Source organism: Erinaceus europaeus, chromosome 20, assembly GCF_950295315.1.
Source record: "Erinaceus europaeus chromosome 20, mEriEur2.1, whole genome shotgun sequence".
In the NCBI taxonomy this organism is placed as follows: Eukaryota; Metazoa; Chordata; class Mammalia; order Eulipotyphla; family Erinaceidae; genus Erinaceus; species Erinaceus europaeus.
The window spans coordinates 40,932,518-40,952,392 of NC_080181.1; the positions used below are offsets into that span (position 1 = coordinate 40,932,518).

The following is a 19,875-nucleotide window of genomic DNA, read 5'->3' on the forward strand; positions in this document are numbered from 1 at the left end:
GGGCTTGAGTTTTACCCTTGGCATAGCATATGCTAGAGTGATGCTCTCTCATTTACAAATAAATATTTCTTTAGATTAGCAAAGTTGAAGAAAAGAAAACACGTTCAGAGGGCATTTCTAGACAAAAAAGAACTAAGGAAGCATGACAGCCAAAGGTATGCGTGGCACTTAATTGAATCCAGGATGAAAAAAAAAAAAATCTATAAAAGAATATTATTGGAACAATAGGGGAAAAATGTAAATATGAATTACAGATGGTATTATTCAATTAATAAGATGTATCATGTGACATTGTGGTAATATACATAATGCCCTTGTTCTTAGGAAAACTGACATGAGTTACCGAGGAAGAAGGTTCTATGCAGCCTGTAATTTGTGTCAGATAGTTCCACAGTAAGATGTGCCAAAACAAATATGGTACCAGATAAAACTGACTCTCTGAATGAAAAAAAGCAGCTTTGGAGTGGTAAAATCACATGTGTGCAATGCTCTGGTTATAAAGAAAACAAAGCAAGCAAGCAAACAAAAAGAACTTATGTCATGTCATATATAAGATGAAAGAGAAAAACGACTAAGAGCTAGTCAGTATGTTTTGTAGGTGTGAGAGGCCTACAGTTCAGATTATACACAATAGGAAAAAAACTCTGAATGGGAGGAAATTACAATTATTCAGATAACAAAGTATATATAATATTAATTGGTATTTGGTCCCCAAAGCAACAAGCAACACAACACGTAAAAATTAAGGAAAATAAGATTGACTTTTGATGACTGCATTTTTTCTTAATTAAAAAAATTTTGGGAGTTGGGTGGTAGTGCAGCGGGTTAAGCGTAGGTGGCACAAAGGGCAAGGACCAAGTAAGGATCCCGGTTTGAGCCCCCGGCTCCCCACCTGCAAGGGAGTCGCTTCACAAGTGGTGAAGGAGGTCTGCAGGTGTCAATCTTTCTTTCTCCATCTCTATCTTCCCCTCCTCTCTCCATTTCTCTATGTCCTATCTAACAATGACAACAATAATAACTACAACAACAATAAAAAAAAACAAGGGCAAAAAAAGGGAAAATAAATGAATAAACAAGGGCAACCAAGAAAGGGAATAAATAAAAAAAATTTAAGTAGTGATTTAAGTAGTAATAATGATCAATAAGATTGTGGGATAAGAGGGGTACACTTCCATACAATTCCCACCACCAGAGTTCTATATCCTAGTTGTGTTAGTGGTATAGTGGTGAGCACAGCTGCCTTCTAGAGTTCCATATCCCATCCCCTCCATTGGAAGTTTCCCTATTCTTTATCTCCCTGGGAATATGGACAAAAGATCCTTATGGGATGCAGAAGGTGGAAGGTCTGGCTTCTGTAATTACTTCTCCAGTGGACATGGGTGTTAGCAGGCTGATCCGTATCCCAGCCTGTTTCTATCTTTCCCTAGTGGGGTAGGGCTCTGGAGAGGTGAGGTTCCAGGCACATTGTTGAGGTCATCTGCGAAAAGAAGTCAGGCTGGTGTCATGGTAGCCTCTGCAACTTGGTGGCTGAAAAGCATTAAGATATAAAGCAGAACAAATTGTTTAATAGTCAGGAACCTAAAGGTAAGAATATAGCAGATGAGATTTGGGATTTTCATGATGGAAGAAGCTAGGAAGTTTATTTTAAGTATATTCCAAGGGGCCTATTGCTTTACTAATTTTTGCCTGAGCCCAGTAGTTGACATGCAGGTGGGCTGAAAGTATTGTCTGGGAAGATCTTGTCCTCAATGTGGATCAACAATGATAAAGAATGTTCCATCCTCCAGAGGGAAGCTGGACAACATACTCTATGTTCCACCTGAGGAAGATGAGTCCTGAAATTGAGGAAGCTTGGAATGTTCCTACTCATGATCACAGAATGTGAGCTCAGATCTACAGGGATGCAGAGGTCACATAGGCTCCTAAGCTGAATATCGGCCCCAGCTCAAATCAAATCGACGGGGTTTACAGTCAGCAGTATTAATACACCTTTCCCATATTTGGGAACTACTCTCATGGGCCCTTTAGAATATAACTAAAATAAGATTATCTTCAAAATGGAGACCCCCAACTCTTCATCTGAACTATCCCAGCCTTTAGGTTCATGATTAGTCAACAGTTTGTTTGGCTGTATAGATTAATCTTGTTTCAGCCACCAGGTTCCAGATGCTAACATGATGCCAACTGGACTTCCCTGGGCAGATGACCCCACCAATGTGTCCTGGAGCCCTGCTTCCCCAGAGCCCCACCTGACTAGGGAAAGAGAGAGAGAGACAGGCTGGGAGTATGGATTGACCTATCAATGCCTATGTTCAGTGGGGAAGCAATTACAGAAGCCAGACCTTTCACTTCTGCACCCCATAATGACCCTGGGTCCATATTCCCAGAGGGATAAATAATAAGAAAGCTATCCAGGGAGGAGGATGGGATACGGAGTTCTGGTGGTGGAATTGTGTGGAGTTGTACCCCTCATCCTATGGTTTTTGTCAATGTTTCCTTTTTATAAATAAAAAAATTTTTACAAGGCAATGAGGGCCAGTGGTCTATGCAGCAGTAGTACATGTGACTTGTATATTAAAGGTCTAAGTTTGAAAAAAAAAATGAGTTCTAAGTTTGATCTCTGGAATCATCAACAGCTAAAGCAGAATAATGTTCCAGTCAAAAGAACTGCAAAAAAGCAATGTAAAGTACTTTATGTCATAAATAGCTTCTATATTGCTATCTTAAAAAGCCTTGGTCTTTCTATACTATGATTGTTTATACTCACAAAAGTTCTTTGAAAAAAGGCAATCTTTATGTATAAAATACTACTTTAAGTAATCTGAAGAATATTCCATGTGCCAAGGCCTGGAGAGATATCTCAGTGTGTTAGAACACTAGATTTTTATGCCTGAGGCTCCAAACATTTAATCCCTGCACTATCATAAACCAGAGTTAAGCAGTCCTCTAGTTGGTTTCCCTCTCTCTCTCTCATACACACACACACACACACACACACACACACACACACACAGGAATCAATGTTTTTTTTTTCAAAACCAACAGTAATATTTATCATCCTGATAATTTTATGTTTGAGCCAAGTCAGCATACAAAATAAAATCTTACTATATTCTTGACTCTTTCTTAATCAAAGAGGATGTCTTCCGTTGCAATATACTCAACAACAACAAAACAATAAGTGTAACTATCTGCACTGCACTTAATAACCAATATTTTGTTTAAACAATGTAGTGACAAAAAAGATTTTGTTAGGATTTCTGTTGGAATCAATGTATTAAATATTAAATGATTTCAAATAACTCAAATGCTCTTGTTAGAAGGCAAAACTTCTAAGGGTTGCTGCATTGACTTGAGTGGAATGACTCAGATTAGCATCAGCAGCTGGTAGTCAATGTTATTTTCCATTTACTTTCCAACTGGGTCAAGGCACAAAACTCCTGAAATGACTAAGGTCAAAGCAGAATTTGACAGGACTGTCAAGCTTTTGTTTGACTGATTATATATTTTTTTCTTTATGAGTGGGTTAATGGTTTACAGTTGACAGTAAAATACAGTAGTTGGTATATGTGTAACATTTCTTTTTCCACATAACACTCTTAACTCCCCACTTAGGTCCTCCCCTCCACTGCTACCATCATGTTTTAGGACCTGAAACTCCCCCTGCCCCACATTTACTTTGGGGAAGTACACTAATCTTTGACTTTATTAATGTATTCATGGATACAGGTATATATTTGGTGTTTCAATGCCTGGGTCAATATTTTCAATTGGGGGGTGGCCACCAAAGCTTCTCTGGGTTGAATGCATGGAAAAGCAAATGGTTTTCTAGATAAGCCAGCTCTCCAGTCCTTTATAAATCATCTTTTCTTTACACATTATAATACTTAAGTCCTGAAAAATTAAAAGACATACACATTGTTGCTTACTTAGTTGCTGGAGTTTACAGGTTCATGCTTCATTTTTTTTCCCATTTATTAGTGCTTTAGTATTGGTTTACAAAATTACAAGACACCAGGGGTACCATTCCATATTGTTCCCATCACCAAGAGTTCTGTCTTCATTCCCTCCACTGGACACTACAGTAGTAATAAGGACTATTATTTCTATAATGATCTGTGTGTATGTGTGTATACATATATATTTTTTCTTTTCTTTTCTATCATCCTAACTTCTCTTCCTTAGTCACACCTATACCTATTACTACTTCTGAATCTCCCCCCTCCTTTTTTTCCCCCTCTTCTTTTTCTGGACTCTGATGGAATTGGGTTTCAGAGCCTTCCCTTCTGGGAGTATGAACCAAAATTCTTTTGGGGTTGCAAAAGGTGAAAGCTCTGACTTCTGTAATTGTTTCTCTGCTGGACATGGGTGTTGGTAGGTTGATTCATACTCCCAGCCTGTTTCTGTGTTTCCTTAGTGGAGTAGGGATCTGCAGAAATGAGGGTCTGGGACACACTGGTGAGGTCGTCTGCCCAAGGAGGTTAGGATGGAATCATAGTAGCATCTGTGACTTGGTGTCTGAAAGGCAGTTAAGATATAAAGCAGGACAAAAGTTTTAATAAATAGGAACCAGAAAGTAGGAATAGAGCAGGGGAGAATAGGGATCTGAGGGTGGAAAAAAGCTAGGATGTCTATTTTAGATATGTTACTAGAGGTCTATGACTTTAGTACTTTTTGCTTGAACTTGACAGTTAATTGTTAATTATTGAAGGTGGTAGACTAAGAATAGTGCCTGGGAAGATGTTGACTTCTTCTTCTAGCGTTTGCCCTTCTTCCGTAGCCAGTCAACAGTGTCAGGTTGAGCCTGATGTAAAGTTTTGAGACCTCCTTTGAATCTGGAGAGGTGGCTAGGACTGGAAAGCTAGATTAGGGCAAAGAGTGGCTCTCTAGGTTCACTAGTTTTTACAATAAATTAATTTGCCAGACTTGTGTGAGCAGGCACCTCTGCTCTCTATATTTCTGCTTGTATAGAAAAAAAGTGAAATATCTTGATACACTACTTTATCATACACTTATCACATGTATGATACACATAATTGTACCATATGTAGCACTGTATATATATATATATATATATATATATATATATATATATCATATGTATGTGTGTATTATTCATTCAAGCTCTTCAATTATTTACTTTATGTGAGAGATGGGCCAGAGTCATAATACAGGATGCTAGGGATTCAACCCAATATTTCATGCCTGGAAGACTTGTGCTCTATTCACTGAGCCAACTTTTCTGTGATTCAGCCAAATACTTTTTTTTTTTTTTGCCAGGTTATTAGACACCATGATAGGTGCTGGGAAGAGAAAGCATGTCAAAAATGCTTTCCTTTGTCAAGGAGAAGAGACAGAATAATAAATACAATGCACATACCCTGTGTCTTGAGATAAGATGGAGAGATGTGGCACAGAGCACAGGCAATAACTATTTGAAGACTCCTCAGAGGAAATGCCTCAACTTGTCCAAAAGGCAGAGTCACACACAAAGGGACTTCCTCTGACTCTTTAATGTGTAAGAATTGCTCCAGCAATGGATACGTAAGATGAATGGAAGATGAGGCTGAATATGGGAGCAGGGCTTATATCCAAAGCATGTGGAGTTTATTTTTGAAGTTTGGATATTATCCAGAAAGCCATGAATGGATTCAAGCGAGGAAGCAATACAGTATTTGTTTCTTTACAAAACATTCTACAATGAGGAAACTGAGTGGGAAAATAGTATAATAGGGATGGTAATTTTTGTGGATGCTGGAGACTCAATAAAGTGAACGTGGCTCTGCTTTTCTGGAGTTTACATTCTTCATCAAATGAGAAACACTGTCAATTTACATTTAAGTAGCAGCAGTGGGGTTATACCAAGGAAATGGATATTGTCATAGTGACACCTGTTAATATTAATAATAGTACTTAATGCCACTGATTGAACACTTTCCAGGTATCAGGTTAGTATATAAAACTTCGTATGTGCTGATGTTCTCCGCACGGTAGATAGAGAGAGCAATAGAAAAATTTGTAAGTTAGACCTTGTTGTTCCTTTCTGAAACCCTTCGAGGAGCTTCTCATTCCTTGGGATAAGGTACAAAGTCTGCCAAGCTTGGCACAGCGGGTTAAGTGCATGTGTCGCAAAGCACAAGGACCCCCTAAGGATCCGGTTCAAGCCTCCAGCTCCCCACCTGCAGGGGAGTCGCTTCAAAGGCGGTGAAGCAGGTCTGCAGGTGTCTATCTTTCTCTCCCCCTCTGTCTTCCCTGCCTCTCTCCATTTCTCTCTGTCCTATCCAACAACATCAGTAACAACAATAGTAACCACAACAATGTTAAACAACAAGGGCAACAAAAGGGAAAATAAATAAATATTTTTAAAAAGTCTGCCAAGCTGTGACCCACCATACTTTGCATGAGCTCATTTTAACTGCACCCCCCCACCCCCCGTTCCAAATACAGTGTCTTCCTAGGTTTATAGTAGCCATTTGAGGTGAGTACTATTGGAATTATTTTCCCCACTTTACTAATGAAGAAACATAGGTGGTTCTCTTATCAAGTTAAGGTTTAACTTGCATGGTAAAAGGGAAAGCTCACCTTGTATTATGTGCAGAGCATTATTTGGTGGTGTACCTGGTTAAGCACACGTTGCAGTGTGCAAGGACCTAGGTTCAAGCCCCTGTCCCCACCTGCAAGGAGAAAGCTTCACTAGTGGTGAAGCAGGGCTGCAGCTCTGTCTCTTTCTCTATCTCCCCTTCCCCCTCTCAATTTCTGTCTCTATCTAAATAAATAAGTATACTAAAAAATTATCTCTCACAACAATTTCATGTTACAGATGAGGTAGCTAAATCAGAGTTTATGACTTTGTCCAGAATATTTACACCTGATAATAGCCTGGGGGAGTTTATACCCTTAAGCACTTTTCTGTGTTACCTAATTCTAAACCCAATTCTTTAAGAAATGTTACGGCTTGGGCAGGAGTGATAGCGTAATGGTTATGCAAACACTCTCATGCCTGACACTCCCAGGTCTCATGTTCAATCCCCCATATCACTATAAACTACAACTGAACAGTGCTCTGGCAAAAAAAAAAAAAAAAAAGGAAAAAAAAAGTATGACTTATATAATATTATGATGCACTATTACTTTACTTTTAAAAATTCTGTAGAGGGAAGATAACAGAAATATATAAACTTGGCTTCTAATTGCCAAGATAGAGAGAAAAAATCTAGGGTTACTAACGCCATTATACTTGGGGACTGTCATAGTTGGTAGTAATTAATCAATCAAGGAATGGGGTATTCTCCCCTCACTGCAGATCTAACATCTTATTGCATGTCCCTTTGATGTATTCATTTGGATACTAGGATACAAGTTTATTTATAATAATAATAATATCTAGAATAACCATGACATGCGACTAGGAAGATAGCTGAGCTATTAAAGCATCAGACATTGCATGCTAGAGGTCCTCAGTTTGATCCCTGGCACTGCACATACCCAGAGTGATGACCTGGCTTGTGTTTTTGTCTTCTATCAAATTCATACTCTTTCCTTCATAAGTTTAAAAAAAAATAAATCTAAAAAAGAAAACCTGACAGATTCAGACTTGATCCCTGAGACACAGGAAAAGAAACTGGTAAACAGGGGCCAGAGGGAAATAGCATAATGGTTATCCAAAAATGTTTTATGCCTGAGGCTCTGAGGTCCCAGGTCCAAACCCCAGCACCACAAGCTAGAGCTAAGCAGTACAAAAAAGCAGACAGACAGATCTAGGTAGACACAATAATGGCTATGCAAAAGACTTTCATGACTGAGGCTCTGAGTTCCCAGGTTCAATCCCCAGCACCATCATAAGCCAGAACTGAGCAGAGCTTTGGTCCTTCTCTCTGTATCTCCCTCTCTCATTAAAATAAAGATGATAATTAAAAAAAAAAAAGACAGAAAGAGGAGAGAGAAAAAAGAAATGGGACACTAGAAATAGCTCATTTGGTTAGTGTGTTGCTTTGTCATGTGCACTACCCAGGTTTGAGCTCAGCCTCACCTCATTGAAGAAAGTTCTGTTGCTGTGGTCTCTTTCACTCTTTCTTCTCTGCCTCTCAGTCTCTACACCAAAAATAAAAATAAGAGAACGATGGGGCTGGGCAGTAGGGCAGTGGGTTATGCACATATGGCACAAAGCACAAGATCCCAAGGATCCCAGTTTGAGCCCCGGCCCCCCACCTGCAGGGGGGTCACTTCACAAGCAGTGAAGCTGGTCTGCAGGTGTCTCATCTTTCTCTCCCCCTCTCCCTCTGTCTTCCCTTCTCTCGATTTCTCTCTGTCCTACACAACAACAGCGATAAACAACAAGGGCAATAAATGGCCTCCAGGAACAGGGGATTCGTAGAGCAGACACTGAGCACCAGCAGTAATGCCAGAGAGAGGGGGGGGGGGGAGGGGGAAAGAGAGGGGAGAGGGGGAGGGAGAGAGGGAGAGGGAGAGGGAGAGGGAGAGAGAAAGCAGAAGCAGGTGACCAGGAATCTTTCCAGGAGGCAGTGTTGAGCACTGTACAAGGCTGCATCATGAAAGGTTAGAAGCAACCTTAGCTTCTGGCCATTAATACAGTGTATATAGTAAAATGGGGGGAAATGCTAAACTTCACTACAGAGATTTGGCAGGAAATGGTCATCTAAGCAGACAGTTCTTCTAAACAGAAGGGACAGTTCACAGGGGAGGGATGATTTATAAATAGAAGATAAGCCTACTGAGGGAGTATGAGTTCTGAGAGGATCCTGTTCACCCCTCTGCCCCACCCCCCAAACAAATTAAATGGCTCATATTTTAAGAGCTGGGAGATACAAAGAGCTGTAGGAACACAGGTGAGAATGTGGGGCTGGAGAGACAGCATAATGGTTCTGCAAATGACTTTCAAACCTGAGGCTTAGAGATTTCAGGTTAAATCCTGGCACTAAAAAAACAGAGCTGAGTAGTGCTCTGGTAAAAATAAGTAAGAAAAAAATATTAAAAATGTGAAGGAATTCATACCTGAATTGTTTAGTTACAATGCTGATTTTGAAACCCCAGCCCCCAAACAAAAACCAAAAACCCAATCCTGACCCTGTTAAAACATTATTCAAGGACCTGTTTTTGTTTTGCATAAAAGTCAGTTTACAAGAACCTATTGAAGGCATCAAGTGGCAATTTAATGGTGCTGTTATTACTAAGCACTGATGTTTACTGAGAAACTGAGAACTTAAACATCAAAGTTCTTTAGGAAGCTACCGTTACTTCAACGGAATCTATTAAATAGTGAGAGCTATATTTATACTGCGAGAGTGGTCTCCTCAATGATTCAGTGTAAAATTTTGAAGCAATCTAAAAACCAGTAAGTTTTTTTTGACCATATATATGTATTTATTATGTACACACATATATACACAATAGTCTAACATGTCTTTTTTATTTTTTTTGCCTCCAGGGTTATTGCTGGGGCTCAGTGCCTGCACCATGAATCCACTGCTCCTGGAGGCCATTTTTTTCCCTTTTGTTGCTCTTGTTGTTGTAGCCTTGTTGTGGTTATTATTGTTGTTGATGTCGTTCGTTGTTTGATAGGACAGAGAGAAATGGAGAGGGGAGGGGAAGACAGAGGTGGGGAGAGAAAGATAGACACCTGCAGACCAGCTTCACCAAGCCTGTGGAGCGACTTCCCTGCAGGTGGGGAACTTTACACTGGTCCTTGCACTTTGTGCCACCTGCGCTTAACCTGCTGCGCTACTGCCTGACCTCCTGTCAGCCTCATAGCTGATACTAGGGGAATGATGGGTGATATAAAAAACAAAATGTTTCTGCATTAGGTTTATCTATTATAACTCATATCAACAATAAATCTTGAGCACTAAAACAGCCCTGTCAAAAGACCAACTTCATTAGCAAATTTTAGAGACACACACAAAATAAAACCCAAACAATGATTATTACAAGATATTAATTAGTAAGTAACGCTGTGAGAGACAGGTCTTCCCTTCAAAAGAACATGAGTAGAACAACTGTTTAGTACAAAAATTCTTTTTATGAATTGTTACCTATGACCACCTGCAGCCAGTAGTTCTTTAGGTCAGCTCCTTGCAGTGCTTGCTAATCCTCCAGCAGGGACCCTCAGACTCTCTTCCTTTCCTTATTTAGGCAACGGGGAGACAGCCCAGGTGTGGAGACAGTTCTACTTCAGGTATAAAAGAGGGGAAAAGGCTGAGGGGGGCGCACTGCTGCCTGACTGCCACTGTTGGCAGCACGCCCTTTTTCAAAAGAATACATGTCATGTTTCAACTCCTTATTTTTTGCCTTGATAAGTAATTTTAATTGGACATCATTTACAATAAACCCCATAATCACTTAAGTGTTGGGTTACTGTGAATAAAAGCACCCACACTTTTACAAATATAACTCCCCACAACTCATTCTTAGTGAGTCACGAAGGGCAGAGACAGGGACTGCCTTTTATTTCTCAAAGCATGGTCCCATTTAAAATTGTTCAAGGTTGGTCTCAGAGGTGGTGGTTAAGTAGAAGCACTGAACTCTCAAGCAAGAGTTCTCCAGTTCAGTCCTTAGCAGCACAAGTATCAAAATGATGCCCTGGTTCTCTTTTTTCCCCCCTCTCTTCCAAATTCTCTGATTACTAAAAAACAAATAGTAAATAAATTAAAAATGTATTTATAAAAAATTGTTCAAGAAATCAGTTCTAAACTCTTGCTGTTACGCGTAAAACTCGAAGACTAGTCTCATTTTAACTTGAAAAAACATATATACAGAACACTATTAGTAACCTAAGAACTCTTGGCAATATTTCTGTAATTTTTACCTCCCAACATCTCAAAATTTTATAATTTTTAAGGCTCTAGAATCAAGTCATATTGCTGGTACAAATTAAGAATAACTAATATTAATGAACTAAAAAAAAAAAAAGACTATAGCTGGGAGGTGGCTAGCATAATGGTTATGTAAGATTTTCAATGCCGGAGACTCTGAAGTCTCAGGTTCAACCCCCTGTATCATCACAAGCCACAGAGGAGCAGTGATGTAGTAACAGAACAAAGAAACAAACAGCCATCTGTTCCCACCAGCGAGGAGAAAGCTTTACAAGTGAAGCAGTGCTGCAGGTGTCTCTCTGCCTAACTCCCCCTTCCTTCTTAATTGTATAAATATTAAAAAAAAAAAAACAACTATATAACACTTTGTTTTAATTATTCTAACAGTAAAACATTTAGAATTTCATACATATACAGACAGAAATGGAGAGGGAAGGGAGAGATAGAGAGCGAGACAGAGAGACACCTACAGCCCTGCTTCACCACTCATGAAGCTTTCCCCCTGCAGGTGGGGACCATGGGCTCCCACCTGGGTCCTTGCGCTCTGTAACATGTGCGCTCAACCAGGCGCTCAACCAGGCGGACCACCAGTACCACCACGCGGCCCCAACACAAATCATTTAAAATGAGAAAATGTTAACAAGGGGAAGTGAAGTTGAAATACGTTCAAGTTGGAAGTGATTTAATATTGGCACACTAGAATAATTACTACGGGTTTTTTTTCCACAGTTGGTTACCAAGGTTATTATTTTTTTTCCTAGTTGTTTATAGTTGGGAGGCGAAAAAAAAAATATATATATACCGGGAAATATATTAAAAAGACGTCCTAAGACAGCTATTTTGACTGTTAATAGAATTGGTTTGAATACCGGATGAATGAGACCCCATATAACAGTGTATTTGGCCAGATGAACGAGACCCCATATAAGTGTATTTTGCAAAGTTGACCAGCAAAGTTACAAAAGAAAATGAATCGTCGCAGCTTTCCATTGCGATACTCGTATAGGAACCCCTCTTTCAGAAGTCCAGTGACCTTGGCGCTTTGCATGCAGACGTGTATCTCCAAAGGGGTATCAATCAATCTGGCACAGAAAGGCCTCCCGATTCTCCATCCCATGGTGGGGCGTGGGGTCGCCCGGCCAAGAGGCCACTTTATGGACAAGCCTGCGGGGCTGTGGAGCCTGCGGGGAGGTCGAGCCTGAGGGGCGCCCTTTTTCCACCACCTTCTATGCCGGCCAGCACGTGCTGGGCATAGGCCTGAGCAGGTGACCTCGGCTTGCAGAGAGCCGGCAGGGGTCCAGGCCCGTCTCCCACTGTCCTGCAGGCTCCTGGGGCGCTGGGCAGAGGTTGGGGTCGGAGGCGCCACACACGAGCTTTAGCAAAGCCACTGGCGACTACTGAGTGGCGATGCCCGCCGGCCTCACTAGAATAAACCCCGAGATGGGCCGGCTCAACCCTACTGGAGAATCCAGTAAACCCCATCTTCTTTCCGGCCACGTCCAACAGCGGTTCCAAAGACGCACCCTGCGGCACCTCCTGCCCGGCAAGATGGCGACCGGCCCCACGGCGAAGCCGAAGAGGGGGCGGGCCACTTCCCCTTCCCGACTGCCCCTGCGCGGGCGGCGACGGCAAGCTGGGAGGGCGGGGCAGGCCGGAGGTGGGCGGGGCCGAGCGCGGCGCCCGCCCGCGAGCTCCCTGGCCCCGCCCTGAGTCTCCGCGTTCGGGTCTGGAGCCCGAGTCAGGCCGGGCGGCGCGCGCTGCTTGCCGGGATACTCGGCCCGCCCAGCCAAGTCCTCCCAGCTTGCGCCGCGGCCGCGAGATCCGCGCTTTTCCCAAGATGGTGGCTCCGGCCTCGGGGAGGCTGTAGAAGACGGCAGCGCTTGAATCCCCTTCGCCAGAACCTTGACACGCCGCCCCCTTACCCCCCGCTCGCCCGCCCGTCCGCTCGCGCATCCTCCCGCGGCGTAGCCATCCGCCGACCGCGGGTGCCCGCCCTCTCCGCCACCGCCGCCTCATCTCTGAGACCCGGCGCTCTCGGCCCCGGGCGGCGGCGCCTCCTCCCCGCGCCTCAGCCGGGCCGGGTCGGGCGGACCCCGCACACCTCCCGGCTGCGGACAGGCGGCGGCGACCAGCGTGGGCTTTCCTGCGGCCCCGTCGCCCCCTCTCCCGGCCTCGGTCTCCGGAGAAGGAAGCGCGGGTCCCGCATGAGCCCCGGCGGTGGCGGCAGCGCCAGGGGACGAGGCGGGGGCGGGCGGAGACGGCGGGCGCGGGCGACGACGACCAGTGCGAGGGCCGCGGCCCAGGTGCGGGGGCGACCGCAGGTCAGTGCGCCGCGGCGCCCGGGAAGGCCGGGGGCTCCTCGCCGCGGCCCGGGCCTGCCCGCGGGGAGGGGCAGGGGGAGGGGGCCGCCCGGCGCCGCGGGGAGGGTCCGGGGCGCGCGGCCGCGGGGGGCGGGGGGCGGCGGGACCAGGCCCCGGCGGCTGCGGCCGTAACTGTCAGTCCTGGCCGGGCGCCGCGGGCGGGGCGGAGGGCGCCGGCGGGGCGGGGCGGGGCGGGGAGGCGGGCGGGCGGGCGGGCACGGGGCTCAGAGGCCCCGGCCTTCCTCGGGGAGCTCCCTCCTCCCTGCCTGCGTGCCCTCCGGCGTCCCTCCCTCCCTCCCGTCCGTCTGTTCGTCCGTCAGTCCGTCCCTCCTTCTGTCCGCCCTTCTCACCTGCCTTCCCTCTTCTCTCTCCCTTTTCTTTTCCTCTTTTTCTCCCTTCCTTCCTTCCTCCCGCATTCCTTTCCTTTCTTTTCCTCATTTCCTTACTGGCATTTGTGCGCTGTTCTTTCTCTCTTTTTCTTTCCCTTTTTCTCCTTTTCTTTCTGCTCGCTAGACGGAGAAACATCCACGCGTGTGCGCTCCGGGGGCGGGGGCGGGGGCGGGGCGCGGCTGTGCTGCCGGCGCCTTCTCGGGGCCGGGGCCTGTGAGGGGCTGTGAGACGCGAAGCCGAAAACGTTGTGAGACGGACGTGCCCGCCGGGAATTCTCTTCAGTGCAAACCTCAGCACTGTTGGCTGCGTTTTTATTTGTTTGTTTGTTTTTTTGGGGGGGAGCGGGCGTTGTTTTGATTGTCCTTTTCAGTTGAGGAACACTTTTCCCCCCCTATACAGTGTGGAGGAGGCTATTGGTTAAAAAAAATGATAATCGAATTGGAATGTGGCAAATGCTTTCACCTATAATTTTTTTTCACATTTCTTAACACATTTTTATTTATTATTGGATAGAGACAGGGAAATTGAGAGGGAACGGGGAGGTAGAGAGGGAGAGAAACAAGAGACCTGCAGCCCTGCTTCACCACTCTTGAAGCTTTCTCTCCTTCCCCCCCTCCCCCGCAGGTGGGGACCAGGGCTTGAACCCGGGTTCTCCTGCACTGTGTTGTGAGTGCTTAACCAGGTCGCCACTGCCTGCCCCCCTTTTGTAACTACAGTATGCACCTTGTTGTATTACGGTGAGGCCCCTCCAAAAAAAAAGTTGCAGTCTGTATCCCCATGGCCATGGTGAAACAGGCATTCCAGAATGAGTCTGGGGTTGTATTTATGAAATGACTGGGGTGCTGTTGTAAGTTACAAGATGGAGTCCACAGTCAACCTCACAGTCGTGAAATCTGAATATAACGGTGACTGCATCATCACACTGTTTGCAGTATTGAGAGAAACAGATTATTCTAGAACAGTTTTGAGTGGCAGTAGGGAGCGAGGCTGGAGGCATAAAATAAAAATAACCTGAATTTTAGTAATTAAATTAATAATCTGTTAGGGAGGGAAACCTTAATCCTGCAAGTCTAGTATTACAAAATAATGGTAAATAAATAACATTTAAATTTTTACATAGTTATGGGTTAGAAACGGGGTAGTTGGTGTCCAATACATTGTGTAGAATGAATTCCCCCAAGTGGCATGAGGAGTGTTTACTTCACTAATAAGGCCCCTTCCCCAGGAGATTGTTTTGTAGACCCTGTGAAATTTAGAGCTTAGGTAAGTAAAAGGCATTTCCACGGTGTATATGAGGAAGATAGCTTTAGAATTAGATCTTGCTTGTGAACCACATTTAAGGAAGTCAACACATAATCAACTCACATTTCTGAAATTAAAATAATACTGTAATGCTGTATTGAAGTAATACAGTATTGAAGACAGTACATTTTCAGGTGTGGATCATTGAAAGTGAATACAGTACTAATGAATCCAAAAGATGACCAGGAGCCCTTTAAAGACATTAATAAGCATGACAGAGGCAAATTGAAAGTTTCAAGAAATGATTCTTTTTACAGTACTATTGTGTCAGCATTTATTAACTAGCACTAATGTAACAGTATGGGCCATCCATGCCTTTTATGCTGGCCAGTCCCTGGTTTTAACTTTACACAAAGATAGAAATTACAGTGTGTACATAGCTTTTCAGAGGTTTTGGAAGTGATCTTATTTGAACTTTAAAATTCTACCATGGTGTGTGTGTGTGTGTGTGTGTGTGTGTGTGTGTGTGTACACACACACACACACTTAAAACGTATTTTAAATTTAATAGTTTGTAGAAGACACAATTTTTGCCCATTTAACAGTATTTCTAGGATACCTTCAGTGTCTTTGCTTCAGTCGATTGTGTTAACAACTTAAGTTCATTCCTAAATGACCTTTTCTCCCTGCCCCCCTTCTTAAAAAAAAAAAAATCATCCTTGGAGTCTGTTGTTTGTCTCAATATGCAGTCAGTGAAATGATACACCATGAATAATGTCTTGATTTTTCAACCCCAAGTATCTGGAATATTCTGAAATGTTTGCTTGCTTAAATGACTACTGGTTATGTCCTGCAGTCATGTTGCACACATTTATTTAAATGACTGTATTGTATAGGTCAGAATGTAGAAACATTACACTAAGTAGATACTCAGCTATTAAAAAGTTTATTTTTATGAATGAAGACAAATTTCCAAGTAAGTTTTTTTTTTTCCCCGAGTAAAATACTTAAGAAGACCTGTATGCTTTTGGTGATAATTCAGGGTAATCGCATTGTGGTTGACTGATGTTCTCCACTCTCTGTCTACTGCAGATATGAACATTAAATGTAAAAATCAAAGATGTGGTGGTATACATAGTGAGAAACCTTTGGAATTAAATCCTGCCTTAAGTCCTGGCCTTGTTCTATCCCCCCACCCCCACCCCCCTTCTTCTTCTAGCGTTTGCCCTTCTTCTGTAGCCAGTCAACAGCGTCAGGTTGAGCCTGATGTAAAGTTTCGAGACCTCCTTTGAATCTGGAGAGGTGGCAGTCGTTGACTATGTGGGTCATAGTCTGTCTGTAGCCGCAGGGGCAGTTCGGGTCGTCTCTGGCTCCCCAGTGATGGAACATAGCGGCGCACCGGCCATGGCCTGTTCGATAGCGATTGAGGAGGGCCCAATCATAACGTGCTAGGTCAAAGCCGTGTTGACGCTTGCAGGGGTCTGTGATGAGGTGTTTGTTCTTTACCTCAGCTGACTGCCAACTCTGTTTCCAAGAGTCTGGAACAGAGAAGTTCAGTGTAGGCGTAGGGGACCAGATTGGGTGACGAGACTTGGACAGGGTGGGCGAAGATATCCGCGTATATTGGCCCACCCCCCAATGGCAAGTTAATCTTGGTGACTACAGTTTTCAGAATTATAAAATGTGTAAATTGTAAAATGGGAAGGTTGAACCAACAGCTGTGAGGAAGTTTCTACCCAACTTTTTCCTAAGGCTTAGTGCACCTTGTATGCAGTGAACTCCCGCATATTATCTTTTACCTTTTATCTTTTACCTTTTTATCTTTTACTCCCTCTCAGTACAGTGACTTCAACATACTGTTCTTTACCTTGTTTTCCTCCCCTCTCTGGCTATGAGCTCATTCTTTAAAGACAAGGCCTCCTAGTGTCTACTGTGACACCTAGAGAAAGACCAAGGTATAGATGCATTAGTTATCGACAGGTCAGTGAGTGGTCAGCTAGCATTTGTGAGACACCTGCCATGGCTGCTGTAAGCTGAGCTAGGTGGAGGGGTCACAAACTCAAGGACATCTCTTGGGATGCTTATAGTCTGCTAACTTTCTCCACACAATACATTGTTTGTGAAACCCTGTCACGTTTAACGAAGGAGGCTCATTCTTAGGGCAGCTTCGTGGACTTAGAGCCTTCTATTCCTAACCACTATTCTAAAAATAGTACTTAAACTCATTATTTTCTAGTGAGAGAGAATGAATTAAAACACCAGAGAATCACCCTAGCATATGCAAGGCTGGGTATTGTACTCATGACCTGTGCTTCATATATTTAAGATATTGATCCTGCTCTACCATTTGATAATTGCCATATATTGTGCTAGTGTATGTGTAAAAAAAAAAAAACTTACTTTGCTAGGTACACTGGTATTTTTTTGGAGTATTTGTCATTTTGTCTTGGCTATAGATAGAAACTTGAAATTTGATTATCAATATTTGAGTTAATCCAGTCATTTTATGCATATGTATTGAAGCACAAAGCTTTATTTTTATTTATTTTTTATCCTTATAAAGAAGGTTTCTTACTTAGGTGATAGAACCAGAATCTGAGTCATAATGGCATGTGTGTCTTACCTGATGGCAGGAGTAAGTACTTTGCTTTGTGATTACCCACCCACCTCTCTGGAGATATGAGTGTTTTCTGCACTATCAGTAGAAGGCATCTTTGACAAGATATCGCTAATGGATCCTTTCTGCTCATGACAGCTAGAACAGAAAATGATTTTTTCCTCTTCTAATAAAGTAAGTGGAAATGGTGCTAATCTTTGAACTTAAATCTTGTATCCTAACAGGAGATACATAACATGCTTAAAGATTGGCACTGGGAAATACTTTTATCAGGTAGACTGTGTGCTTTGCTACGCATGTGGCCTGACTTTGAGTCCTGTGCCACATGGGAGTGCCATGGCATTGGGGTAGATCCCAGCACTGTGGTGTCTCTCATTGTCCTTAACAAAAGAATGAAAATGTTGATCCTAGAGCAGTGCAGTTGCACATACATGAGTCTCCAGCTCTGTGGGAAAAAGAAAGATGGTGGTTGAGTTGGGAGAAATGCTATATAAATACTTCTTAGAATTATTATTAATTTTTTTACAGGAGCACTGCTCAGCTTGGGCTTATGGTGGTACTGAGGATTGAACCTAGGATATTGAAACCTTAGGTACTTCAGTCTTTTTGTATAAGCATTATCGTATCTACCGAGTTCATAAATACTTTTTAATGAGATGACACTAAATTTATTTGCTGGTTTTCATTAAATTTTTAAAAAAAATATTACTTATTTTGGATAGGAACATATTGAGAGTGAAGGAAGTTAGAAAAGAGGAGACACCTGCAGCACTGCTTTGCCATTTGTGAAGCTTCCCCCCTGCAGGAGAGGACTGGAAGCTTGAACCTGGGTCCTTGTGCATTATGATGTGTGCACTAAGCCAGGTGTGCCACAGCCTGCCCCCCCCTTTTTTAAATGAAAGAAATAGACTATAGCACTGCTGGTGTGTGTGTGTGTGTGTGTAGAGTGGGGTATGAAGAGAGAAGGGGGAGAGAGACACACACTAGAGCACTGCTCAGCTCTGGCTTATGGTGGTACTGGGAATGGAAGCTGGAACCTCAGAGCCTCTGACATGAAAGTCTTGTTTGCATAACCATTATGGCTCCCCTGCCCACTGATTTTTCATTTTTATTGATTGTCTTGTGTAGCTGCTACCTTGCTCATGTGTGACATCTACATTTGATGCCTTTTCTTTATTCAGATAATTTTAAATCTTTTGGTTATAGACAGCCAGAAATTGAGAGGGTAGGTGGAGATTGAGAGGGAAGGAGGGAGGGAGAGAGAGACAGAGACAGACAGACAGACTCGGAATACTTTCCCCCTGTAGGTGGGGACCAGGGACTCTATCCCAGGTCCTTGTGCATTGTAATGTGCGTTCAACCAAGTGCACCACCATCCAGCTCGCGCCAGACTTTGAACCTGGCCATGTGCATGGTGAGATAGACATCTTGTCTATTGACTGTCTCTGATTCCATTTTTATTTAATTTCACAAATGTCACCTGTAGTGCTTTATCTTAAACAAAAGATGGCCTAAGTATAAGGTAAAGTATAAGGTAAAGTAATGAGGTAAAGAAATAATCCTGATGCTTAGTATGAGATTTAACTGACAGTTCTTACTGCTTGATTCTAAGCTTTGTCAGTAATTCACTGAAATTATATATGAAATGTAAGTACTTCGGAGCCTCAATAGGTTAGTGAGCAAAAGTCATCAAGAACCATTGATGTGGAAGAGGAAGCATGCTGTTGTCAGAGGTGTATTCTTCCTCTCTGGCTTCGTTTCTGATCATGAACAAGTCATTTAGCTTCGCAAACCTTGATTATTCTATCAAATGAAAACTACTTGCTTTCTCTGTTCATAACATTGTTTTTCATTTTCTGATGCCATTACTGTTGCTTGCTGCACAGGGAAATTGACCCAGGGCCTTGTACATTTGAGATACTGCTAAATGCCCTCTTGGCCCAGTTTTTCTTTTTAATAATAAAAATATACATATCTACTCAAGAGGAGAGTAATGAGACTCCCCAGCACTGTTCCATCTTTATGGAGCTTTCATGTGGTGATTTACTAATACTTGAATTCAAGGCCTTAAAGGGAATATTATGGCACATGTTCTACCTTGTAAGCTATCTCTTGACCCCTTGGATTATATTTTTTAGATGTGTTCATTTTTGAAAAAGTAGTTTGATACTGTATGCAGTGACCTTTGATTTGCTCGAGAAAGCAAATTAGTTATGGTAGATGGTTGGAACCTTGGTGTATCTTCATGCTTTGTTAATATTCGTGACCTCTTCGAAGTATTTAGTGTAGATTTATTTTTATTTAATAGTGTATTATGAATTTTGGTAGGACAGAACTTGGGAGCAGGAGGAAGAGGGAGGGGAGAGAGAACTGCAGCATTGCTTCCACTTAATGAAGCCTCTCCACCTTCTGAGATGTGTGTGGGGGGACCAAGGGA

At 43.0% G+C, this 19,875-nt stretch overlaps 2 protein-coding genes across 6 annotated transcripts in view; one reads left to right on the top strand and one right to left on the bottom strand.

Annotated features, from left to right (window-relative positions):
- The first annotated feature begins 12,628 nt into the window (after positions 1-12,628).
- The window catches only part of UBE3A (ubiquitin protein ligase E3A), a 74,248-nt gene continuing 67,001 nt past the window's right edge, over positions 12,629-19,875 (top strand). For all 5 annotated transcript variants that reach the window (XM_060179256.1, XM_060179257.1, XM_060179258.1 and 2 more), the window contains exon 1: positions 12,629-13,150. The gene's annotated coding sequence lies outside the window, so the exon portion shown is untranslated. The remainder of the gene's footprint in view (positions 13,151-19,875) is intronic.
- LOC132534988 (myosin IC heavy chain-like) lies at positions 12,842-14,494 on the bottom strand. The gene is made up of 2 exons (XM_060179900.1): positions 14,462-14,494; positions 12,842-13,204 (listed from the first exon to the last, which is right to left on the bottom strand). The coding sequence occupies exons 1-2, from the start codon at positions 14,492-14,494 to the stop codon at positions 12,842-12,844; spliced, it is 396 nt and encodes a 131-aa protein (XP_060035883.1).

What these genes read in the sequence shown, in the direction of transcription:
- LOC132534988 (XM_060179900.1), bottom strand. Translation starts at nt 14,494, where the DNA reads ATGCAGTCACCGTTATATTCAGATTTCACGACT. An exon ending in TATATTCAGATTTCACGACT is followed by an intron (nt 13,205 to 14,461) that starts GTGAGGTTGACT and finishes CCCCGCGGGCAG; the next exon opens with GCCCGGGCCGCGGCGAGGAG.